Genomic DNA, 27757 nt, shown 5'->3' with positions numbered 1-27757 from the left:
TTATCTAAAATATACTTCTCAATGCATGTAAACGCGCCCCCCACCCCTATAACTACTGACCTGGGAAGTGTGGTTCCCTTTACATTATTATCCCTAAAATTCTTCTCATATTGTGGGAGTTCAACAAATTCTATCAACCACTGCAGGGTGTCCTCAAGTGTCCAATTATGAACTGCAAGGCAAAAAAGAAGGTATATTTTAAAGTACACCATTTTCAAAATTAAAATCTGCACACAGCTATATAACTTTAGAGAAGCAAAGATGGAAGATTAAATTTTCAATTATATTCAATAAACAAAACTAAAATAGTGTCTAGCACTCTATGGTAAACTGAAAATAATGAGACCCACACCTGCTTTCCTAAAGACATAGAATCTAAAACAAAAGAAACACATAAAAACAATAAAGACAAATAGTAGTCAGACTAATTCTAAAATAAGCATCAATGCAGAGTTTTTAAAGGGTGAAATAATCTATTTCCCTGGGTGAAGATAACTTACCAGATACAAATTTAATTAACACTTCTCCTAGACCATCAATGCATAATACTGTGAAATACCTTCCGAGAGCCAGGTCCAGCCTAAGCACGGCTGCACATGGTAGCGAACAAGATAAGCGAAATGTTTGTCCCTGTGGAAGCTAAATGCCTCAGACAGTATTCAGGTGAGGCAACTCAGAAATAAAGAGAAGGGGGAAGGAAAAATTTAAATCATGTTAGTCATTAAGGAAAATGGGGGAGGGGAAATCTCTCAATCAATCTCTCTCTGTCTCTCTGTCTCTCTGTCTCTCTCTCTCTCTCTCTCTCTCTCTCACACACACACACACACACACACACACACACACACGGGGGGGTCTCCGAAGTAACTATATCAACTAATACCTAAAATTAAAACCCATAGAAGTCTAAAAATCTGAGATAAAAACATCTCAACCAGAAAGGAACACTAACATAAAGCCCATGAATAGATAGATAATCCTGCTGGGGTTATGTTTGTGTATGTGTGTGGTGGTGGTGGTGGTGGTGGTGGTGGTGGTGGTGGTGGTGGTGGTGGTGGTGGTGGTGGTGGTGGTGGTGGTGGTGGTGGTGGTGGTGGTGGTGGTGGTGGTGGTGGTGTGGTGGTGGTGGTGGTGGTGTTATTTGAGAAACAGGAGAAAATCAGAGGGGACCACACTAGAAAAGATTGGATTTGACCACAGAATCTTACTCTGCACTACTTTGAAAGTAACAACTAAGAGCAAAGATACAAAGAAGAAAGCAATGAGACTCAAGCAAGAGGCTTTTGTCTGCCTGCAGTGTGTAATGGGCTACAATGAGTTTATCCAAGGGAAGGCTGTGAGTGTGCTTGAAAAATGGAGCGTTGCATACTGTCTGCGTTTAATCTGAGGATTTGGGAAAACGAAGTGTTTACAGACTACACAAGAGGGCAAATGGGGCTGAAGACAACAAGGAAGCACTGAACACAGTACTGTGAATCCATCTGTGCAGAAAAGGATTTAGGAAAAGAGCATTCTCATAAATTATAGAAAATTCTGAATTCACATTTACATGCAATGTTTTTACAGTCTGCCTTTTTCAATATGTGATCTTTAAAGAGAGAAACTTGAACAAATCACAATAACTAATAAAAACTTTATTTTAAAACTGTATGTGCCAAGTGGCAATTTTATACTGAGACAAAGCTGTTTTCTTTTTAATAGAGCTCTGTCACAACGTCTGTATATGGGCCTGAGGCTGCTGGATCCATGGAGCCAAACAAGCGAAGCTACCAGCCAGGAGCTCAGGCCTGGATGCCTCCTGCTGAATCTAATCCAGTCAAAGTAGGCTTTTTACATGAAGGCTTCTCTTCCTTCTGAGATGACGACATGGAGAACTGCCCCATCTGACTGCCAAGAAACCCACAGCACAGCTGCACTGCACACACCCACACAAACTCTCAGCCAAGAAAACAGGAGAAGATTCTCTCTGGCTTTTGATTTTTCAATAGTAAAAGACCCGATCTAAGCAATCCAGCACATCAAATACTGCCCCAATTTTCAAGGAGACCAGTTTCAAGGAAGAAAATCAAATAAAAACAGTGTGAAACAGCCCAGTCCTATTACTTACTACTCTACCTGAGTAGGCAGTTGTGGTTCTCAAGTAGCTTTGCAAAATTAGTTTCTTTTGAAATGTATTTTTAAAACAACACAACTCTAACACAAGGCAGAGTTACTGGAGGGACAAAACTCACTTTTCCGTTTGCTATCTGAGTTCCTTGAAGACACCTTGCAAATACCTTTTCTTCTCGTGACTAGGAGCTCCCTTTGCTCCAAAGACTGCCTGTCTTTCAGTCCTCAGAGCAATGCATCGTTATCCATTTTATCCTACCGTCTCCTGTATTTTACTGAACTCCTTTGGTAGCTGAAACTTCAAATCTTCATAAATCATTCTGGAATTTAATTAATTACAGTTACATATAAGAAAGGAAATTCTTTCAGTATCTGCTTATTCTACTAAAGGATGTGTAAGACCACTCTATGCTAGGCATTCATGCACAAATTATTTGTTGGCTGCCACATAATAAATGAAGTAGATCAGACTTAGGGTAAGCACTATAAAGTCTATTCACACTGCAATGTGGAAATTAATTTGTTTGCATAAGAAATCCTCAATGTCAAAGAGCCGTCTGAGGCTACCCTGTCCCTTTGCCCGCCTGTAACTGAGTGTGTTTATGCTGCACAGCTGAGTTGTACCTACACCAGAGGGTAGCAGGGAAGGGCACATTTTTAAAAATGTAGTTTCAAAGTATTTTTGCTCAAAACTGTGGCAAGTGCTATAGGTTGATGCTTCAGTAAATTTTTTCCAGTATTTTTACCATCATCTTTATTATTGAAAAACAAACCAAAATATAATCAGTTTATTTACGTTTTAGCCAAGAAATCCACAAAATGTAAAGCTGACAGTCGGTGGTTTATACAGTGGGTGGTTTTTTGGTTTTGTTTAGTTTGTTTTCGGCACGGGTTTGTGAGACAGGATCTCATGTAGCCTACAACAGCCTAAAATTCGCTATGCAGCTGAAGATGACATTCAACTCTGATCCTCCTTCATCTACCCCTCCAAATGCTAGATTACAAACATGCCACCATGCCCAGCCTACATTTTTCAACTGTTTAACTTATACATTCTAATTAAGGGGACTTGATGGCCTCTGGTCCATGTGCTAAATATCATACAACCAAGCACATGAAAATAGTAAAATAATGCATAATCAAGGAAACACCTAATTGTCATGGGCATACATACTATAGCACAAGTAACAGAGACAGCCACAATTCATAATGCATAATGGAGAACCTAAGAGAGAGAGGAGCTAAGCCCTGGGATGCAGGGAAGGTGCATTCAGAAACTTCACAGACCAGATGGCTGTGCCCAGGCGAGGCAGGAAGCAGATGTCAAGAAACCAAAATGGACAAGACCAAAACCAAGCTGGAGATGCACTAACTGTTCAAGAGGTATGGAATAATTTATTCTGGGTAAAGAGAGGTACTCTGCTCTAAAATAAAGTAAGTAGCAAGCATATAAAGCTCAGAGAGAATCCAGGGCTGCTCTGGCCCTCAGATCTCACCTGCGCCTTCCTTGGACTCCATTCCTTACACTGCGCTCACTGCACAGCCTGAATGCTCTCAGCACATGCACCCGATGTGCGTGCCTTCAAGACAGTGAAAAAGGTCCCAGAAAACAGAGCTTACCCCAGATAAAAATCCAACATTAAGGCAAGCATCCTCCTGTAACACTACACTGACAGCTTATTTCAGCCTCTTCTGAGCCAACTGCAAATACGCTCACCCTGTGCCATTCTGGAAGCACAGCATTGCTGAGTCAGATTCCTTGTGAGGTAGTTCAAAAGTTTTCAAACAGCAATTTCACAGATTTGCCTATACTACCATGGATGATTACGGCTGACACCAAACTCTATGTCCTCTGCCATCTCAAACTATTAAAAAATCTTTTCCTTCAGTTTTTACCAAATTCACAAAAAAAAAACAGAGATGAAGGTGCAAAACTGTCAAAATGTCAAAACCAATAGCAAAGGCCAAGTAAGAATGTGTGTGATCACCCTCACAGTCCAAACCTCCCTAAAGAGTTAAAAAAAAAAACTGTACTTGGTTTATCAAAGCTTCAGGCATCTTATAAAGTACTCTAGGGATTTAGAGAACTAAAGAGGCTGAGGCAGGGGAATCACAAGTTCAAGGTCAGCCAGAGCTTCATATTTCACTCCGACCGTATAAACAACTAACACCGAGGCATTATCAATGGAGTTCTTCCATAGGCCACGCCTTTAAGGAAAGTGTCCGGCAGGACTACAGGCTGCGTCCCAGGCAGAGTGCTCTTAGGTCGGCTTTAGAGGTGCAGGGATATTGGCAGATGCCTGCTCCAGGTAGGCCAAGGAGCCCTGAGGGATTTCAGCTGGCTTCTTATGCTGCACAGTGGTGTCCTCCAGCACCTGCTGCCAGCACCTCAGCTTTGTCAAGTGCTTCTGGACCAGCGCATCTTTCCGCTGCAGTTCGCTCCTTAGCTCTGAGACGTCCTCTTTATAACTGGATCTGGTTTCTGGACAGACAACTGCAACCTTCTTTGTAAGAAAAAACATTCTGTCTGTCTTGCAATGTCCAAAAACTTCTGGATACACTGAGCAACACCAGTTCAAATTTCCTCCTGATCTGTTCCATTAACATAATCCTGACTCACAAGGGAGGCAAAGCAAGCCTCAAAAGATGACTCCAACTGGTCCACCAAAGTGCTGTGAGAGGGTCTCCAAGCCCCGGGCACTGCTTGCAGAAGGGAGGCCTGGCCTGGGAGGCCGGGCGACAGTGCCAGGGAACCAGGGGGCTGCCCGAAGAACATACTGCCAAGAGACCCCACCATGTCTCTGCTTCAGTAATTTTTACAACTAGTTCCAACACTAACCAGTCAGTCAGTGTCATCACAGCTGGGCTGTTTAACTCAGGTTCAGTTTTTAAATGAGCAGACTAATGAACTGAGCTAAGCTATCCTTCAAATCCTGTCTTTCCAACTCCATTATAACATAAGAGGGCTGCTGCCTGAAGCACCACAAACTAAACAGTCAACCTAGAACACTTCATTACAGACTGCTGACAGGGAGAATCGAATTCTAAAAACAGCCAGGACACCAATAAAAACAGTTGATAACATTAACAATTTACTACATACCAGATTTATGAATGTTATTTCACAGGTACACTGCAGCAACTATAAAGTGAACACTTTTATTTATCCACTTTTATTCTCATGCTGAGCTTACACTTTTCTCGAGGTAAAACTCTTAATTAGATTTAACAAATTAGTAAATGGGCACAATAGGTTTCAGACCAAGCTGTTTCTAGAACTGCTGTTCACTGGGCAGCAGCATAACCTCTGACCCTCACAGTCTGCAGCTTTTTAATGAGCTGTGTGTCCCTGTATCCCCTGCCACTCTTCAACTCAGAGTAGCGCTATCTGCCTGCCTGGTCCTCACTCTTTATGACTCAAATTAGGAACGCCTTCCTCCAGATATTTTACCTATCACCCATTTCAATATTACAGCTATCCTCTTTTGCGTTCTTTCTTCATACATGGATCTATCATGAGACTAACCAAATATACATGTAATCATCCTCAACCAACTCTACAGGATGAGTGCTAAGAGAACAGGAATTTAACTTTTTAAAAAGTGGTTTGCATTATTTATTGTGAGTGTACACATATGCAAATAAGTGTACACATATGTGTTTTAGGTATGGAGGTAAAGAACAATTTTCAAAAGTCAGTTATCTCCTTCCACCTGTCAGTTTCAGGAATCAAACTCAGATTTGGCAACAATTCCCTTTACCTGCTGAGCCATCTTGTTAGCCCAGGAACTTATTCTTTTATTAAAATGTCATTCCTTTAATTAAGGAATTTTGTTTAAATATACACTTACACATCCATTTTTATCTGTACCCTATACCTAGAGTGAGATGTAGCTGTTATCTCTATATTTTATAAAGACACACCTGGTCAAGTGATCACATATATGGTCACACATGTCTATCAACTGACATGCGTAAAGCGTATTCACTAACTGTCGTAGATTATTTTAACTATGTAAAGAAGTGTTACATTTGTTTATGCTGTAGAATATTACCTTAACTGTATAAGGGTGTGTTACTTTTGTTTATGCTGCATTTGTTTAATCATGAAAAGATGTGTTGCATTTGTTTCACCTTGCCTGCCTAAGGCACCTGATTGGTCTAACAAAGAGCTGAACAGCCAATAGCTAGACAGAGAAAGGATAGGTGGGACTAGCAGGCAGAGAGCATACATGGGACATGAAATGTAGGCTCAAAAAAGAAGAATGAGGAGGAATGGAATGAGGAGGAGGAGAATGAGGGAGACACTGGGGACAAGAAGACAGACACAGAGAAGCAATGAAAGTAAGATATACAGAAGAAAAGTAATTAGCCCGGAGGCAACAAGTAGAAAAAGAGAAATAGGTTAATGTAAGTTAAAAGAGGTAACCAGAAAACATGCCTAAGCTAGGCCAAGTATTCAAATGAATCATAAATCTCCGTGTCATAATTTGGGAACTGGTTGGTAATCATATATATATATGTGTGTGTGTGTATACACACACACACACACACACACACAAAGACCTAGTACAACTAATACTTGAGATATTTTTTTCTTAGAAATTGAGTACTAATAGCATACAAATGTAGAATGTTATCAACAAGTAATATACTACAAATGTTTGCCTCAGTGGACTTGTGGACCTCCATGAGATGTCAGGCATACATGAGGCTACTGAAGTTAGAGGTGGTAACATAAAGGCTCAATGGAGTTATATGAATTTTTCATGATAGACGATATGCATGTGTGCATGGGAAGAGACACTCTAACACCTGAAAGTAATATTTCAAAGAGCCTGTGTGTGTGCTTGCCATAGAGATCAGGCTGGCCTCATACTCAGAGACTCACCTGCCTCTGCCTCCTGTATGCTGGGATTAAAGGTGAGCACCAGCACACTTGGTGAGAGCTCTGAAGAGCAAGAGTAGTAGGAAAAAGGACGAGCAGAACCAGAACTTCAGGAAAGGTGGAGCTGTGATACAGGATGTAGATGGGCAGACATCTGGATACTTGAAAAAAGTTTTTTGCTAACAGGGCAATTTCTGCAGTTCCTCATTTTGAAAAAAGAAAAAACTGTTGCTTCCGTCCCCTCTCACTCTCTACTTGCCAGTCCTACCACAATGTAGCTATTTTGGAACAGCACATGAAAAAGATGAAAACTAGGCCTACGAAGTGAAAGTTTTTTGAAAAGAGCAGGGTTCAAGAAATGAGAGTTAAGAAACAGGAAGGGGTGGATACATCAGTCAACAGAGGCCACTATGTCCCGACTGAAACAGCCTTCTAAGAAAGACATGAACAATGCATAGGGACACAGCCAGGCATTCAACTAGGTTATAACTGGAAAAAATGCTGGCAGAGATCTCTGCTCCTGAATCCCTAGGGTGCTTACTGTTTCTACAAATGAGCTGTCTTATTTTGCAAACTACCTAACATCTCATGACATACCATAGTGTGAGTTTCTTTAAAAGGAACCAGTTTTAATTTGAATTGTCTACTTGTGACCCAGGAATTGTAATAAAAATAAACAATACTACTTTCACAGTATCTCCTCTCAAAGCAGCATTGGAGAATTCCTGGTTCTAGAAATGGGTCTGAGAGACCTAGAACAAAATAGAGGCACTAATTTATAGTTGAAGGTTTAAAAGAGTATAAAGAAGAGGGTTTTGTGCTTTTGGTCCATTGCCTGGCATAAGTACACCTGATATATAAATCAGTGTGGTGCAAAATCAAAACTTTGTAAGAATAAACTATACAAATTTCTTGTTCCTTTCATCCATAAAAGGAAATCTTATAAAGCCAATGCAGTCAGTACCCTTAGTCACGCTTGCATTAAATTCGAGATCTAAAAAATATTTACTAAATACACATTTAAGTTAAAATTTTAGTTAATGCTGGTCCTCCATATCTTAAAGTTGCTTGTAAAATCACCCAAATACTAAAAAAAAAAAAAATTACCTTCTAAACATAAAGCATTTCTGTGTGTGAAGACATGCTGACAACTGTCAGTTAACTGTGCTAAATGATTCCCATGTCTTAATTTATGAAATTCAACAATATTATGAAGTAATATTATAGTATCACCATTTTTGGTTTATAGATCAGGAAGCTGTAGATCAGAGAATTTAAACAACTACCAAATTCATACTCCAAAGAGACAGCATGAGTATGGAACCAAACCCACTATAGGCTGCGAAGCTCAAACTACTGCCCATCATGTTCTCTCCTCCCCTAACCTGTCTTCACTTTGAGAAAATCTCAAATAGTCAGGTTCCGGCTTGGCTGTGGCAGAGCCTGACCAGAACAGACACATAATTCCACATTTAATGTTTACTAGCTCTTAATTGCGGAAACTTAAGTCTTACAGGTATACATTATTTGTTCAGGAGAGTTATTTTAGACAGATTCACTTCTGTTGCCATTATACAGAACACTGGGTCAATGCTGTAAAGCTAAACACACTATTTTCAATCACATCATGAAAGCAACCTTACAAAATACCAAAAGGTTTGTAATAGCACCAGGGAAGAGAAATCACAAAAGGAATGATATTTAACGCTGTCCATTATAAAATGTTCTGTGCTCTATATTTTGACATTTCTATAAAAGTCAAAAGACACGATGGCTTGAAAAATGTTTGAAACATTAGGATGTTTACAAAAATACTCTAGAATGATGTAATTATACAGAAGTTATTGCAATTCAATTCAATTTCAAATGGAGATTTTCAAGTTACAAAACCTCAAGCATTCTCTTTACACTGGCAGACGTAACTTCTCGTGGGAAACTTCAATTAACCTAAGCTGGAAGAAGGCAGAGCTTTGACAGTGAAATGTTATTGAACATGATATACATATAGAGAAAGCAACTTATGAAGAGTGGAAGAAGTTGCAGGCCTACTCCATCTTTCCTCTGTTGGTTTCACATTCTATGTACAGTAGTCACTTGTGAGTGACACTTCTGATAGCCAGCTGCCCAAAGAAAGGTTTATCTTTAGAACAGGGGGAGAATATGAGTTCCTAGTTGCACATCAATCAGCAGGACATGTATTAAATCCCTGCATCATGCTATATTTGGACACTTAAAGTCATGCCCTGAACTTGGGAAGTTCAGATATTAGTAGTTGTACTAATACTTTTGTTCATGTATTCCTTGCCTTGCATCATATAAAAATTCTGTAGGACTTTAAACTGACATTAGCAAATTTCTAGATATTCAAAACTTAAAAACTATCGGGATATCCTGTTCTCAATAGTAATCCCAGCTACTCAGGGCACTGTGACCTTTCTCTACTATAAACTGGTATCTTACAATTATTTAAACTATGTTTATTACCAGTGGTTGTTCCCATAAAGATGATGAGAGATAACAAAGACATAACTAAAAAATTGAACTCAGAAATACTGACTCCCCAAATCTATAACAAAATATAGATATGATTCATTCAAATATATTCTATGAACATATATTAGTGGTTTTATTTTTCAATCACAAATACAGGAGTTAAAACATTGTGCTATGTGAATTCTAGGAGTGTTTTCTTTAAAAACGACTCAACAGCAGCAACATACTCAATAGCTGTAAGAGAAAAAAAGTGTTTAATGAAATTTTCTTAATCATCTCTGTGTGTCACAGAACAAATTTCTGATCTCAGGAACAGAAAGGCTAAATGTTTATACATTTTCCCCTTTATAGTCAAATTTCTCCTTTTAATAGTGGACTGAAATAATGGCAAGACAGCTTACACTTAAAAAACTTGCAACTCTTCTAGCTGACCAGAGTTCAATTCCCTGCACCCATATCAGGTGACTAACAACTGTCAGTAACCCCAGCTCCTGGGGATCTGCTGCCCTCTTCTGGCATTCATAGGTACTGACATGATATAGCTTTTTTTTAAGACTATTTCATACCAAATGAAATAATCTCTTTAAAGATGGGCATTGTTTCCTTGACTCCTTTACCTGGATATTCTCAACATGTCAACAATTGTGAAGCACACTGTAGAGTTATAGGTATATGACTACACAACAAATGATTCTATTAAACAAACAAGGCAAAGAGAAAGAAGTCAACCTTGACCGATTTGTTTTAGTGGCATTTCTAGATAAAGCAAAAAATTTCTTCTCAAGTGTGAATATGTGTCATAAAATGACAAGCATGCTATTTTTTCTAAAATATATATTAAGCAAAAATTATATTTTAATTAATAGCTTTACAAATATTTGCTTTCATTTTTCTGCTGCTTTCCTCTTTTTTTCTTTCTTTCTTTTTTTTTTGGTTTTTGTTTGTTTTTTGTGTCTTACAAAACAAAGTGGCTTCTTTGGAAAACACAATGGCAGATGATGCTGGTGTAGCAGGAAGGCCCAGGGGATCTAAGGGCTGAGGATTAGGAGGCTCAGGAGGCTTCCTCAGGCTTGGCTCTTAGAGGTAAAGCTGGGCCAGCTGGTGACATGAAGATCAAGTCCCTGGAAGAAACATACCTGTTCTTCCTCCCCCCATTAAGGAATACGAGATTATTGACTTTTTCAGAGAATATCCCCAAATAACCAGGGTCAAGGCTTTATCATTATTGGGGTGTGGCAGTTTGAATGAAAGTGGGCCATAGGGAATGAAACTATTAGGAGGTGTAGCCTTGTTGAAATAGGTGTAACCTTGTTGGAAGAAGTATGTCACTGGAGGTGGACTTTGATGTTTCAAATGCCCAAGCCAGGCCCAGTGTCACTCTCTCTTCCTGCTACCTGCAGATCCAGATGTAGAACTCTCAGCTACCTCTCCAGCACATGTCTGTCTGAATGCCTCCTTGCTTCCTGTCACGATGATAATGGACTAAACCTTGAACTGTAAGCCAATAAATGTTTTTCCTTTATAAGGGTTGCTGGTCATGGTGTCCCTTCACAGCAACAAAAACCCTAAGACATGGAGATTACAGCAGTCATACTGGTCTTGGTGTTAGGTGCTCCAAGAAGGTAGCCACTACCATCCAAAGGGCCATCATCTTGGCCAAGCTTTCCATCATCCCTGTGGGGAGAGACTGCTGGAGAACAAGATTTGTCAGCCCCACACTGTTCTATGGAAGGTGATAGGCTGCTGTGGCTTTATGCTAGTGCATCTCATTACTGCCACCAGAGACACTGGCATCATCTCTGCTACTGTGTCCAAGAAGCTAATGCTGATGGTCAATATTGATGACTGCCACACATCAGCCAGGTGCTACATTGCCACCCTGAGCAACTTTACGAAGGCCACCTTTGATGCCATCTCTAAGACTTATAGCTACTTGATCCCTAACCTCTGGAAAGAGCCTGTGTTCACCAAGTCTCCTTATCAGGAATTCTGTGAGCATCTTGTGAAAACCCACACCAGAGTCTCCGTTGTGAGGACCCAGGCTCCAACTGTGGCCACCAATTGGAGTGAACTAAATCTGTTAAAAAAAAAAAAAAAGAAGAAGAAGAAGAAGAAGAAGAAGAAGAAGAAGAAGAAGAAGAAGAAGAAGAAGAAGAAGAAGAAGAAGAAGAAAAAGAACTGTATGCAGTCAACTTGGTATTTATTCATACACAGATTTTAAAATTGGGTGCTGGATAAATAAAATACTGGAATCCAAGAATTATCAAGACTATCATAGAACACGATATAATAAAATACATTCATTTTTGAGGGAGTCAGACATTCCCCACTCAAGAAAAAAAAAAGGAGAGGATAAAAGGCTCAATTAAAGAAATCCTTCCTTTAAAGGACAGTAAATTAAAGGAGTAGAAATTGGGCTTTTCCATTACTGATAATGAACTTGATGTCTATAGCCATCCTGGAGCCTTCATCCAGTAACTGATGGAAGCAGAGGCAAACACCCACAGTTAAACACTGAACTGAACCCTTGGAACCCAGTGACAGAGAGAGAGGGGCAAGGAGCAAATTGGCAAAGAGTGGGCTGGCAAAACCAGCAGAGACAGCTGATCTGAACAGGGAGAGCTCTTGGACCCCAGACCGACAGCTGGGAGGCCAGCATGGGACTAATCCGGACCCCCGAATGTGAGTGTCAGTGAGGAGGCCTGGGCAACCTATGGGGCCCTGAGCAGTAGATCAGTGTTTATCCCTGGAATACAAACAGACATCGTGTGTCCATAGCACAAAGAGGGATGCTCTCTCAGCCTGGACTCTTAGGGGAGTGTCTGGACCCTACCCTGAGTGAAATGACAGACTCTAGATATCCCCTATGTGGAAGGAATTGGTAATTGGGTGGGAGGCTGGGGGGGATGGGAGGTGTGGGAGGAGGAGCAGGAGAGGGAACTGGGATTGACATGTAAAACAAGCTATTAAAAATTAAAAAAAAAGAAATTGGGCTTTTATTGCTCACTATCACATCTAACATTCAAAACCTGAAAATCTTGTTTTCCTTAAAAACTGAAACCCCCACCAATTACAATGACAAAAATATTCTCAAGTTAATTTTACTTATAAAACTTCTGTCTGATTTTCAACTACATAAGACTTTTCCTAGTATATTTAGCATTTTAAAATCTAGTGGTTCATAACTATTATTAGCTATACTTACTTGGTATAGAATGTTTTCCAACTTAGGTTTTGTTTAGTATGTATACATAGTCATTTTAGTGCTATTGTAGCAAAAGCAACTTCTAGGAAAACTTCCCTCAATTCTGAGTAGTAGCACAATAGTTAAAATATTAAGTTACTAAATAGACTCATTTACAGAGGATCTTTGTCAACAGCTCAAGAGTAAGTTACATAAGACCTGAAAACTATGACTAACGCTCTTCAGTAAAAGAAAATCCACACCGACAGACTCACTTACCCAAAGATGCTGAAAAGTGCCCGCTAAGGCTTCCTCCAAGTTTTCTCCAAATCTCAACCAACTTTCTATTGCTCAGAAGTTCCATATATGGATGAAAAGAAAGTTACTGCCGACCAGCACCTATGTAGTGGCAATGGAATAGCCGCCCTATAATGGCAGAAGCCCACACAAGGCAGGGTCTGGAGTGAGGAAGCAGCAGCAGTCTGATAGGGTCAGCAAAAGGACTATAAACAGGGGAAACAAATAAGTAAAGATGCTGGGGTAACAGCCTATTTACTTTGTTGTCAGTGAAGGGAGATACAAATAGTGAAAGGGTAAGTTGAAATCAACTCAATAGTGTTGAACTGAAGTTAGAGGTATAAAACGCCAGTGTGAATTCATGGTTTCTTGATAAAGAAATATATACAAGCTGTAATGATTAAGTCTGACCATTGAGAAATCTAAGAATAATATCCTAGTAACAACATTCTTGCTAAAATCTTGATTTCTAAATACGACATCAACTAAAGTAATCAGTGCTTCTAAGACTGGCACTGAGAAATAACATGATGCATCTATAACACATTCTCAGGTCAAAAAGGAAGGGTTCAAGAACAGAGGGAGTCATTAAAGGTTTACTAAATCCAGCAGAGAAGATCACTTTCCAACACTGGGCATTTGTGCATCAAAATAAGACTGACAGAATGAAAACCCACAGAGCCAAAGAGAAGAGTTGCCATCGATGGCAGTGCGAGCAAATACATGCAGAAGCTGAGACTTCTAAGAGTCAGTGAGACACTGGGGCTGACCTTTCCCCAGAGGCTACTTCCAAGACATGTCTATTATCACCAGGCAGCCTCACATGACAAGATGAAAATAATGAACTCTGTTTAAATTTCTTGCAGTAGGATGCCAACTAAGAAACAAAAGAATGACGGAATCTGAAAAACTACCACTTGGCAATGATCAATATAACAGTTAATCCAAGAAGAAAGAAAGAAAAAAAAAACCTAACGGACACTGAAACAAGTGGGTGAAAATAGTATGAGGAATATGATATATGTCATACAGTTTTCAAGTTACAGCCTCAGAAAAAGTATCCTAATGGGCTGGCAGCATATCTTAGCAGGTAGAGTACTTAGGTAGCATGCACAAAGCCCTGAGTTCAATTCCAAGCTGTATCAAATTGAGTGTTGCTATACACACCTGAGCCAGTTTGATCCAGGCCTGGACTACATGAAACCCTGTATCAAACAAAAACAAAAATATCACAAAAGAGAGATGAAAGACCACTTACAGAAATAGAGTAAACATTATATTCAGTAAGTGACCAAGGTAAAACCACTGGCATTAAAGCAAAACTGATGCATATGCCACAAAAAAAGGATGTAATGAAAAAAACTTTCCCATGACCATCCATCCAAAAATGTAGCCTTATCATGCAAATGTAACAAAAACACACTAATTTAGGAACAAAAAATGCTACAAAATGGCATTTCATATTTACTTTTAATCTTACTGGTTAGAGCTGTAAACAATCTCTTTCTGCCTTTCATGTAATTTTCACTGTTCTAATTGGCTGCTTACTGATTCGCAAATCTACACTGTACTGCTTAGTCTTCCTGTGACTAGCTCTAGAAATGTTATTCTCTCTCTCTCTCTCTGTCTCTCTCTCTCTGTCTCTCTCTCTCTGTCTCTCTCTCTGTCTCTCTCTCTGTCTCTGTCTCTCTCTCTCTCTGTCTCTCTCTCTCTCTCTCTCTCTCTCTCTCGCCTCTAGCTGTGCCAATGGAGAAGAAAGAAATCTGCTCTTTGTTGAAAGTGTTGGAGATGAATTAATATGATCTAATGAAATATAATTTAAAGTTCTATTGACTTATAAACTATTCCTTCTTGTATTCAAAAGTCCGTGCAAGCAAAACACTTTATTATCTAGGAATTACTTGTTGCAATGGAACTGTCAAAAAACTAAAATTGACCTCTCAATTCTACCTAACAAATTTACTTGTAAATTTTCACACTCTAGACAAAGGCCTATTTTTATGCCTTCAGTCTGAACAATAGCAAATAGTGTAAGTACAGCAGAATACCATTTTTCAGAGAATGTTGATCCTTGCTTCCTATTAATATAACGAAAAACGACTGTTCAAAATGGTGTCAGATTCGCTTTTGAAAAGACGCTAACCAGATCCTCCACTAGATCTTACCGAAAGTGAAGAGAGCCAATAAAAATTATGTGAACTATTATTTTATAGTAGTATGAGACAAAAAAAAGTACTGCTTCTCCTAGATATGACAGCAGCAAGATATCACTTTTGGATATTTCATGAATACTATCCTAGACAACTCTTTGGATGGCTTTGTAAATTTCAGGCATATGCATTGACTACAGTGCCCACTGTCCAACCTGAAGGAGCCTCATTGGGAAAATTCAACAGTAACCCAGATCCAGTTCTCATATAAATGAAGATATGACACTATAAAAATGCCCTGTATTTTCATGTTTTAAAATCATAACAGTCTTAGCATCCTGGTAATGACTCAAGTGTGATAAATAACAACTGGTATCCTATGAATGTTTAGGTGTTATGAAAAGAAACATCTATTCTTCCAATGTACAAATATTTGGAAGACATCTCTCTGTGAAGATTTATAAACTAATTCAGTGTATTGTGTCCCTAAGATTTATAACATCTCTAATTTACATGTGGTGCTGGGGAGCAGCACATGCCTGTTATTCCAGCCCTCAGGATGGATGCAGGAGGCTGTCACAAGACCAGTCCAGCTATACAGTACAACCATCTGTTTCTAAAGTAAGTTTTTCATTACTTAGATGTGCCCAGTGAACTTAGGTAAACTCAGTCAATTTTGACCTGTCACAGTAGAAAATACCAAGCAGTACCTAGGAAAACTGTGTGCTAAAATAGGTAGGTAGGGTTTTTGTGCTTGTTTTCCATTTCCAGAACTGGATAAGCCCATTTCAATAAAATTGAGATTTAATAAAATATTACATATCCACACAGCAACTACAATAAATCTTTCCAAAAAGAAATGGCAAGTGCTAGACAGGACTGGAAAGATGTCTTAGCATCAAAGTACTTGCTTTGTAAGTAAGAGAACTGTAGGACCCAAGGAAATGCCGGGAAGTGTGACCACCTACCTGTAATTTCACACTCAGAAGGCCAAGACTGGAAATCCCCAGAGCAAGTGGGCTAGCATTGGTTAGATTCATGTTTGATTCAGAGACCATGCCTCAAAGAATAAGATGGAATAGCAAGTGAGAAAGATTCCCACCATCAACTTCAAGCTTCCATGTGCATGTGCAACACACACACCTATATTACTTAATAAATAATAAGTATGTTATTTAAGCAGCCCTTGCCTTCCCTGATCAAAGGCTATCTGGCTACTCTGCCATAGTTTTATCACAAAACTGTACCAGTAGTTGTCTGATTGTAAATGCATCTATGCATACATGGACATTCAAATGTGTTCAATCTCTCCCAGAAATTGTTGATCCCATGAGGGCAGAATATCTACTTTATTGACTATCTACTCCCAATGTCTAGAATAATGCATGTCTCACAGAAAGAACTAAACAATTATTGATAACTGCCTGAAGGAAGTAAGTGAATCTCACTTTGGTCCCTTGCGATAAAGGATATTGCTGATGATCAAGTCTCCTTACCAAAAAGTATTCATTACTTTTTGTCATTTTGAGTCTCCATGTGAAAAGAGAGAAAGAAAGGAAAGAAGGGGATGGAGAGGGTGGAAGGGGGAGAGGAGAAGCAGACTTACTAAAGGGTTCAGATTTTGAAATTCTACATTAAAAAAGAAAATACACTATACTGCAATTTCAAACCATTCAATGAAGCATGGTAAACAAATAGTTATGTACAGGAATTAGCATTTAGATTCATCACAGGATGAAATCTGTCTACAGTTTTTAACATAAAACAAGTTTTAAGAGAGATTACATTTCTAAAAAGTATTCAAAGAAACTAGACCAAGCCTTCAAACAGACTAACTTAACCTACCCTCTTTCAAAGCTTTCAGTTACATATCTAAAAGAGAATGTAGTCTAATGTCACAGTCAAATTGATGCAATTAAGCATGTCCATTTAAAACCGTCTAAAGAGATTTAGTCAACTACCAAAGCAGATGAATGTCAACTATCTCACACTACAATGTGGGATATGCTTACCTTTGCTAAAGCCACAGACTCTGGATCAGTGTGAATGCAGTTAGTATAATACACAGAAACCTATTATTACTCACTGTGGGAGAGCTAGAATAGCACTATCATTAAATTCTGCCACACAAAAAAAATTGGTATTGGTCAAAATATATAAAAGAACAATGTTAGCATTTTAAATGCTTATAATACATAATTGAGAAACTAAACAAATTCATAGGCCAATTTATAATGTAAATAATTTCTTGGGTGTCTCATCTCCACCCTCCTATCTCCAATGCCTTTCAAAAAGTAAAGGACATTGCTTAACAAGGACTGTTATTCTAATTTCCAATAAACAATGAATTCAAAGGATTTGAAAATGGTGAGCAGACCTAAAGTCACTGCCATCCTCTGCATTCCAATGGAGAACTATATTCCCAGTAAGTTTCTTGCCTGTCTGAGCTTAAATTCTGTTTGTTGTTTGAGACAGGGTTTCTGTGTATAACCTGGGCTGTCCTGGAATTTACTCTGTAAGCTAGGCTGGCTTTGAACTCACACCTGCTTCTGCCTAGTGAATGCTAAGATTAAAGGCATGTGCCTCCACTGCCCAGCAAAACTCAAAATCTTATCAACTCATGAATACAATTATTACTGAAGGAAACAGATGCCATTGTTAAATGTGAAGATATAGGAAAACAACCTTGCAAACATAGCTACTCAAAAAGTACTTACTAGCTGTGAGAAATTTGTTGTACTTGTAATTGTCAAGTGCTTCCTTTTTTTCTTTTAAATATAATCTTATCTACTTGTTCCCAAGAAAAACCCTTTGCTTAATCATATTACCCACTTGCAGTTACCATTCAATTTCCTTTCATATTGACTATCTCTTAAGTAGGGTGTTAATCACTGTTCCTACTTATCTCACTCTCGTTGATGCTTATGATGACAAAATACATATAACACAGAATTTACTATCGTCACCATTTTTATAAGTATAACCAAGTAGAATTAAGTCATTTTAATGTGCTTCTATCACCAAAATCTATTTTCAGAATACTTTTTATGCTGTGAAACTGAAAATAGTATGAGTCATTTATGTAGCAATTCCCTACTCTCATGTCTATCAATTCTTCTATCAGAGTGATTTTTGAAAATTCTGCAAGTATTTCACATTTTGAAAATTATATAGTATTTGTATTGTTAGGCATATTCATTTCTTCATCAAGAATCATCCATATCGGGCATAATGTCAGAATTTTCTTCCTTTTAAAGCTTGAATAAATAATTCACTGAATTATGTTCCATGCTTTGTTTACCATTCATATATCAATTAATTACATGTGAATCTTCTTTTGTGGGTTTGCATGCATACATATGTGTGATCACTCACCATACCAAGCCTTAAATCAATGTCATCCAAATTACTGGTTTGCTCCTTACTAAATCTAAGTTTTTGGTTTGGATTTTTTATACCATATTTCTTTACATCCAGCTATAATACTAACCACTTTTTTTTCTTTATCTTCCACTGTAAGAAGAGAGCTATGCAGAAGGAGGAAAAATATTAAAAGATACATACATGCAGTATATAGAAAATACAAGAGGAATGTTATCACTGAGCCAGGAAATCAAAGGGAAGCTGAGTTAAGAACATGTGCAAAATATACATGAGATCCTTAATGATAGCTACATACAATTAAGCAAAACTCATAGTAAGTCACGAGACTTACATGATAAACACAAAACACATGCTGGAGTACCATCATGCTTATCATTAAGAACAAAGGGTCAGATTTTTCATTAGGATTATTAACAAGAGCTTTGCAACATGATAGACTATCATGCTAATATATACAATCATCCATCCACTTCCTTAAAACATTCCCCTCTCTAAATATCAATGGCACCATCCTTCCTGCCCCTTTTGTAAGCCTTATCCTTTAAGGGCTAAGCCATCTTTTCGCCCACCATCCCTTTTTGATTTGCCTTGTGTCCCTCTGAAGGACACTACTCATTTTGTTAGTCAGACCTTGCATTCCTGCCAGTATTCCATAAGACTTTCTCTCTTTCTCCTTCTTCCAATGACTGCCCATTCCTATGTCATCTCCACCCTCAACACCACCCAACACACACACACACACACACACACACACACACACACACACACACACACACACACAATGCACAATGGTTCTAGGGACTACCCAAGGCATTCCACATGATGCCAGTTGTTTTCCCACTGAGCTATATATCCAGCCTCTTTCTACTTTGAGAGAGGGTCTTAGTAAACTGAACTTTTTCTGTGGCCCAGATCCAGATGCACTTTGAACTTGTGGTCCTCCAGCCTTAGCCTATTGTGTGCTGGGATTGCAGACTGATGTCAGCAGACCTACTTGCTTGTTTGAGAAATTCTTCTTGTCCCACCCAACAGGTCTCGCCACCCTTCTCAGCCCCAAATAAGCACACAGATGCTATATTAACTATAAAACTGCTGACCAATAGTTTAGGCTTCTTATTGACTAGTTCTGACTTTTAATTATTTAACCCATTTCTATTAATCTATCTATTAATCTACATTGCCTTATCTTACCGGAGAATGCCTGCCCTTCCAGGTTCTACATTGCGACTCTGAGGGCTTTCTCTGCCTCCTTTCTCAGAATTCTCCTCCCCTAGTCTCGTCTATCATTGGCTGAACAGTGTTTTATTCATTAACCAATAAGAGATACATATACACAGAAGGACAATCCCCATCACTTGCTCAATTCCTGACTTTTAACTACTACACATTTCTGTTAAGTGATAAGTCTGTCACGTTAAAGAATTTAAAAGACTTTTTTTTAAAGCTACTGCATAATAACAAAAAAGAATTGATGGAGAAGTAACAACTGAACTTCCAATCAAGGATCAACAATTCTCATTTTGTCAGACTAATCTAGTTTGTTTTTTTGTTTTTGTTTTTGTTTTTTGGATACAGGGTTCCTTGTGTAGCTTTGGAGCCTGTCCTGGAACTAACTCTTACAGACCACACTGGTCTCGACTCACAGAGATCTGTCTGCCTCTGTGTGCCCAGTATTGGGATTAAAGGTGTGCGCCACATCCACCCGGCATAATCTAGATTCTTAATTACAAACTTAAATACTTAATAATTGCAGTAAATATTTAACTTCTGAAGAAAACACATGAAATGTAAAGTATTAGTCCATTATTTTCAATATTGTAGAAGCCAATGAAGCAAAGAGAAAGAAATGCTTACTAAAGGGCTTTTGGGCCAGTAAAGCTTGACCTTTAAGAAATGGAACTTAATGGCCAAGCTAGATAACTTAAGTAAATGTATGTGTGTACACTGTGTAATTTACTCCATTTTATTCTAGATTTCTTCTAAACTATGTCTTTATAAATACAACATGCATTTCAGAATAATAGAAACATAAAAAATTTCAGAAATGAGCCAATGTGATCACATACACATTGAAAAACATGGCTAACACTGTTATACTTTACATTTCTAATTTATATTATGTTTATTATAGTTGATTTAAAAATGCTAACAATCAGTTGGGAGGGGAGAGGACTCAAGTAAGTGTAATACTTACTTGAAAAGAAGTAGACTATGTTTGAACAGAATAGCATTGTTTTATTGCCATTTTAAAGTAGTAATATTTATTCCATGTAAGGTAGGATTTAATATAGCAAATTTCTGTCAATGACACATATTTGAACATCAAAACTATATTCACAGTTCCAGCGAGGAATGGTGGTGCAAACAAACCTTTAATCTCAGCACTTGGGAGGCAGAGACAGGTGGATCTCTATGAGTTCTAGGTCAACCTGGTGTACAGAGTGAGTTCCAGGACATACAAGACTACCCACAGAAATCCTGTCTTGAAAAAATAAAGAAAAACAAACAAAAATTACAGTCACAGTCTCTCCTGTCCATCCCTTTCCCAAACAAAGAACTAATAAGACAAAATTTAGCACATATCCATATGCAACTGACTTGCAACAGCTGGGAAAATAATGAAAAGAAAGCAAACAAAATGCTCAAAAAGATGCTGTTATTTAGCTAATCCAGTGGGCAATCTTCATTTTTACCTTCTACAAACGGTTTTCTCTTACTGTTCTCCAAGTCTAAGGTATCCCTTACATTTATAAATGCAGAGAAATGTGGGCTCACTCAAGCATACAGAACTAGATTAAGGACAAGTCACAAAATCTGAAAATAGGTCTTCTTCACTGCAGAAGTCTTCACGCAATGAATTTTACACTAGAAAACTTGTTGTATGAGAAAAATGAGTCTCAAAACACATTTACTACCTGTGTCTCAATAGATAAAACAATGGTCAACTTTCCAGAGTAGAGAGAGATGTGACAAGCAGTTAAGTCTCTGTACCTTCTGAGAGGGGTTTCCGCTACTATTAAAAGACTACAACTATATGAAAGTTATGTATATTCTACAAGTTAAAAAGGTATTTTGTCCTAGCAAGTCAGCATATGTAGAGTGTAGCCTTCCTTGCCAGCCACCTAGGCCCTGCCACAGTTGCAGTCCCCAAATAACTCAGAGGACATTATATTAATTATGAAGCTGTTGGCCGTTTGCTTGTTTCTTACTGGCTATCTCTAACTTAAGTATTTAACCCATAATTGTTAATCTTTCTCTTACCGGAGAAAGGGTCTGAACCTCTTACTTCTATGGCGGCTACATGATGTCTACCTGTGTCTCTCTTTCCCAGAATCCTCCTCAACTCCTAGTCCCACCTATCCTGGTTCCCTATTGGCCAACAGTGCTTTATTGACATATACACAGGACTTCCCCATCAAGCATATACAGCAACCCCAAGTCTCCCAAACTTCAATGCCAGGAAGTTTAAAAAAAATTTATGTCAAGGGAAATAGGAAATAAGAAAAATAATGAAATCAAAAACAGTCCTGGCAGAACATTCTGAAATGAAGAAACATGGGAACTAATGCTAATATAGGATGGTGATCAAGTCAGATCAAAGCTAGGCATGGTAGCATACACCTGCAATCCCAGTGCTTGGGAGGTGAGGCAGAGGAACTGAAAATCCAAGGCCAGTCTGAGCTACATAATGACATCTTCTCTAAACGAATAAATATCAGAAACTTCTTATTGAGAGTTCTCTGAGTTCAGGATTTTATGATAAGAGAAAAGTTATGATTATAAAAGAATAAAGAATATACTTTACATGAGGGACAGAGTTTTTGGGCTTTGTTTTTGTTGGTTTTGTTTTGTTTTTAAGCTAAACTCTCAAGCCATAGTTCAGTCCTGGAACCTGTGATCCTCTTACCCAGTCCTAGTTCTGAATCACCACATCCAGCACATACACGTGTCCCTCTGATATGTAGACTGATTATGAAATAGATGTACCACTTTTTCCAACAAGACCCATATTGATCCCCCTGAACATTAGGTGATAGAGTGAACCAGCAACATTATTATGTCATCTTTCTTTACACAGAAGCAACTTTGAATACTAAAAATCCTTTTGTTAGCAGTACAAATAAAGGATGGCACCATCAATTCTGAAACTGGACTCCATCTCGGGGAACAGGCCTTCCTTGTCTAAGGTGATTTTGGTGTGCAATGAAAACCCAAACTTACAGTGATGGTTTTTACTGACAACAGCTTCTAAAACTAACAGCATTGCGCACAGGATTAAAAATACTAAAACCTAATCTACTAAGCAGTATTAGCTAGACAGCTTACTAAAAACTGTCTTTCTTTAAATATGCTGTTGTCATTACTAATATCCTCAGAACTATCCATCAAGCAGAAACTTCCAGCTAAGGGTGACAGGGTAAGTATCATGGAATGCAACCCTACTCACCTTACTTAACCTCTGCTGGCAGGCCTCTTCCTATCCATCCCACAGTTCCTTTTACATGGGCTCGACAGCCGATTGTAGAACATCCCATTAACTACCTGTTAGTCGGTCTTTCTCAACTAACAGACCATGGCTAGGTCAAGAACAAAGAAGCATTCTTAATCTGGGACAATGCCTTGCTCCTAGTTAGCACTTATGAAATACTCCTACTGTGTGAGCCAGTTTGATGGACACCCTCAAAGCCAGTATGTTCTATCATTAGAAACAAACAAACAAAAACCACACAAACAATACCCTCTGAATCCCCTCGAAATATGGGGCAGTTTCCAAGTCCTCCTGTAAAACATTTGTAGAATCCACAATGTTCTACTCTTCCCACTCAAATACACATTTTATCCATACAACAGTAACAATTTTATTGCTTGTATATGGCGAATGAGTCTACAAATTCTTATCTATTACAAGGATTTATTAGAAGTTTGAATAATATCTAATATTTAGAGGTGATGACAAAAATGCTACATGAACTGATATATCCTACACACACAGTTAACACTACTACTCATAACTGCAATCCTCCAAAAATATCTTTGTCTTTGCTACTGAGACTACATACAAACCAACAGCTTCCTTCATACAACTTTTGGGTTCATGGGCACTGGTATAAGGGAAGAATCTTTTTCTTTTTTTTTTTTCCTTCTGACTCACTCTTTTTTTTTATTTAAATTAGACACAAGCCTGCATCATATGTCAATCTCAGCTCCCTCTCCCTCCTCTCCTCCCCAGCCCCCTACCAGCTATCCATGCCACCCTCCCTCCACTCCCAAGGGAAGGTGAGGCATTCCATGGGGGATCCCAAAGTCTGTCATACCATCCGGGGCAAGGCCCAGGCCCTCCCCCATGTGTCCAGGTAGAGAGCACATCCCTCCACGTGGAATGGGCTCCCAAAGTCCATTCATACACCAGGGATAAATAATGATCCACTACCATAGGCTCCATAGATTGCCAAGGCCTCCTCACTGCCATCCACATTCTGGGGGGGGTCTGGATCAGTCCCATGCTAGCCTCTCAACCATCAGTCTGGGGTCCATGAGCTCCCCCTTGTTCAGGTCAGCTGCTTCTGTGGGCTTCACCAGCCTGGTCATGACCCCCTTGTAAGGGCAGAATCTTATATGGCACTCCAACATTGCTTAACTTACCATGGTCGCATTTGCCTCACAGAAAAAAATAGTTAAGAACAGATATCCACTGAGCATGTATTTAGGGCTCAGCACTGCTCTAAGCACTTTACCTCTAATTATGAACAACATTCTTTCTAAATGTAGTTGACAGTATTCACCCTTACCACAGAACTGAAATACAGAAATAAATAATTGGTGACCTATCACATACACTAAAGGAAATTACATGTCTGGTTTATAAACTGTATATTCAAAGAATTTAACACTTACATGTGCCATTTTAAAAGACTTGTTTACTCATGCTAAATGTACTAACCTGTATATTCCTTTCTTATTTCTAAGAAAATGTATGACTTCCACAATATTAATCCATTCCCTAGAATAAATCTGTCCATATTACTAAACTCCTATAACATCACCATTTAGATAGTATTTAACCATGCATTCTTACATCACTATCTAGTTTTTCATTTGTGTAAATGAAAAAGGCTGTTAACACTCCTTGAAGAAATCGTTTGACACTTCCTTGAATCCTACTAGTGACTGCCATGCACACTGTAAATAGACAAATTATTCTGTTGCTGGTTACCACAAAAAATGCTCCTGGATCGCCAAGTTTTATGTGTTGAGAGCTCTGACAATATCGCCAAACAGTATGTACTCAGTGCATCTATGTTTTCCAATTCAGACATGATGTAAAAAGCAACAGTGAATAAGTAGAATAGGCCAGTAGCTTTTATCAATATTTAGAAATCCACCCACACTAACACACCCAGAAGAAAAACCTTGGCATAAAAAGGATCTATCTATGCAGAGTAACAATTTATAATGAGCCTTACTATTAAGAATTCAAGGTCTATGGCCAGGAATTTTTTACTTTTTATGTAATATTTACAAAAAAAATTGCTGTCATAAACAGAAAGAAAATATCCAAGATCATTTTTCTGTTTAAGTTTATTTACACTAAATAACAATTACTGAATGCACAAATCTCTCCACTTAATTAAAGATAATTTAAGTCACCTTAAGCTAAACTTTTACATATCTACTCAACTTATTTTTTTAAAAAAACTTTTAAACATAGCTGAACATTTTAGTTTATACAGTACTACAGAGACACGCTAAGAGTTCATCTGCTGTGTCAGAACACATTTCATTCATAATAATGAACTTAAATTATTTTAAGTGAATTAAATTATCTTTAATTAAGTAAGTGGAGAGATTTTGGCATTTAATAATTGTTATTTAGTGTAAATAAACTGAAACAGAAATAAATGTTATAGAAGAGTCACATTCTGTAAGCTAACCACTTTTATTACTTTTTATCTTATATGTAGAGGTGTCTGACCTGCATGTATTCTGTGCATGACATATGCATCTTGGGTATCTTCAGAAGCCAGAAAAAAGTATGGGATCCCCTAGAACTGGAATTGCGGATGGTTGTGAGCGGCCATGTGGGCACTGGGAATCAAACCTGTGCGCTCTGCAAGAGCAAGCAGCCAGTGCTCTTAACCCACTGGGCCATCTCTTCAGTCCTGTGAGCCATCTCTTAAAGTACATCACTTGGAAGTTCATATACTTTCAGTAACATTCCTTCTTTACTTCCAATTTTAGAAAATAATCGAGTATGATTAAAGAAAGAACTATTCATGGTATACTATATAATTTCCCTTCACTTTTCTTTTTGTTTGTTATTTTATTCTTTGACAATTCTACATGCATACAGAATTATCTTGATACTGTCTGCCCCCAACTACCCTTCTCACATAACCTGCCTTCCTTTCTCAGACCCACTAGCCAACCTTCATGGTCTATTCCAGTCACCACCTTCTGTAAATAATCCTACTAATGAGCTAAGCACTCCCTTCCGTGAACCAGCACCATACTCTAGCCTTAATTGTACTGTGTACATATCACCTTACACTTACTTTTTCTCTTCTAATTTGCTTGGCATAGCCTGGACCCACGTCTACCTTAACTTTAATCCCAGGGATCCAGTGTAAATGAATAATCTTATGTATAACTGATAATTAGAAATGTGTCAATGAAGTACTTTCAAACAAGTTAATATTTCATATCATGTAGCAGCAAAATATACAAAATATACCCATCTCCCACCAACACAGAGCTGTGACTCTTTCCCCTTCTTCTTAGCTCAGCTGGTCACTGCCACCTCAGACACATGTCTATCGAGCTCTTATTTTTGTGAATTGCCTTTCTCTTCCATTTTAGGCAATCTCAACTCAACATGGTAGTCCCTTTCATCAAGTTGCACTCACTTATTATTTCTAGTGTACATTCCTATACCCACTGTAGCATTTAGTGGTTAGCAATTTTACATTTCTTTTTATAAATTTTAGTACTGCGAGGACTCAGGATACAAAGCTACATAGACTTTGAGTCATCTACTTTACCTGCCTTTCTTTTCCATTAACTGTCATCTTGAGTTCATAATTTTACATAGCAAGAGTTTTTCAGGAATCCATGTGTTACAACATGACATAAATATATGATGAAATGGATGTGGAACATGGTGTTTTCAACAGGCACTGTACTTGTAGCCATTAATCCCACACTTGTTGAGTATCTTGCTGAAAAGAGCCACTAGTCTAGCCACTGGGTATCTAAAAACTGACAGGTGAGAATAAATATGTGTGTATCATTTTTAACATATTCATCTCAACAATACTGAATTTACTGTTTTTTCATTCATTCTAATATCACTTTCAGTAGTTTGCAAAAGAACTGGTTGCTTTCTAATAGAACCCTATGAGAAAAAAGAGAGAAAAAGATCAAAGTAAAACTCTGTGGGTCCAGCAATGAGGTAGCAGCAATGCCCAGCCCCATCTTACTGTTTAATAACTGTGAGTTGGGAGACTCAACCCTCTCTCTGGAAACTTTTTGGTGAGGTTATATTACCTGAATCCTCCACACACCATTTCCTTTCTCCTTCCCTCCAGCAGCTATGCTAGCAGGAACTTGGCAACCACTTCTCTTAGGCCTTTACCCCTAAACAAGTGAGGTGGGAGATCAAGCTCTCAGAAAAGGAAGTCGGGTTAGATGAGTCAGGCAAACAATTTGGCCTTAACAGAAAACCATCACTCTATCACAATATAAAAAAAGGAGATAAGGACAGAAGTGAAGGCTTAAGAGAAAATGAAGATTAAAGTGCTATTTACCTTGGGAACGTCTTAAACTACCAGAAACGTTGTCACACATCATAAAAGATCTACTCAAAACAAAGTCTCTAGAGGGGGGGCAAGAAAACTTTTGAGGACAGAGTCCCCCTCAAGTGGAGATTTATCAATAAACACAATAGGCTCTTCTCTCTAAGCCTTACCTTGTGGGTAAGGAGCAGGTGTCACAAAGAAATCATTCTGTAACACTTTAGAACACAGCAAGTGACATGGGAACACAAGATATGAAGGATCATGTGTGTGAGAAAACCAAAAAGCAGAAAGGAAGGAGACAACAATGGGAGACTAGTCCTTAATGAGGACTGTAAAGAAGGAGATAAGGGAGCTAGCTGAAAGGACATCTGTATCTGCACACTGTGAAACAGGAAGTAGCCGGTCTAGTTTGGATGGAGTAGGAAGTGAAGGAGACAGACCAACAGAAAAGGTGAAAGAG

At 38.4% G+C, this 27757-nt stretch overlaps 1 protein-coding gene, 1 long non-coding RNA gene and 1 pseudogene across 2 annotated transcripts in view; all 3 read right to left on the bottom strand.

Moving 5' to 3' along the window:
* Positions 1-27757, bottom strand: part of Stim2 (stromal interaction molecule 2) — a 125070-nt gene that overhangs the window by 20770 nt on the left and 76543 nt on the right. Inside the window, 1 exon segment of the mRNA XM_005068761.4 lies at positions 61-172. Within this exon segment, the coding sequence (XP_005068818.1) occupies positions 61-172 (112 nt within the window).
* LOC121140825 lies at positions 1120-19634 on the bottom strand. Its single transcript, XR_005877753.1, has 3 exons — positions 16087-19634; positions 14136-14173; positions 1120-2426 (listed from the first exon to the last, which is right to left on the bottom strand). It is a non-coding gene; the product is annotated as an uncharacterized LOC121140825 (long non-coding RNA).
* Positions 4224-5762, bottom strand: LOC121140824 (annotated as a pseudogene).

The sequence above is a fragment of the Mesocricetus auratus genome, unplaced genomic scaffold, assembly GCF_017639785.1.
Source record: "Mesocricetus auratus isolate SY011 unplaced genomic scaffold, BCM_Maur_2.0 Super-Scaffold_100006, whole genome shotgun sequence".
Classification (NCBI taxonomy): Eukaryota; Metazoa; Chordata; class Mammalia; order Rodentia; family Cricetidae; genus Mesocricetus; species Mesocricetus auratus.
Note: the sequence above shows the minus strand (reverse complement) of the source record. Positions and strands in the feature narration are given on the sequence as shown.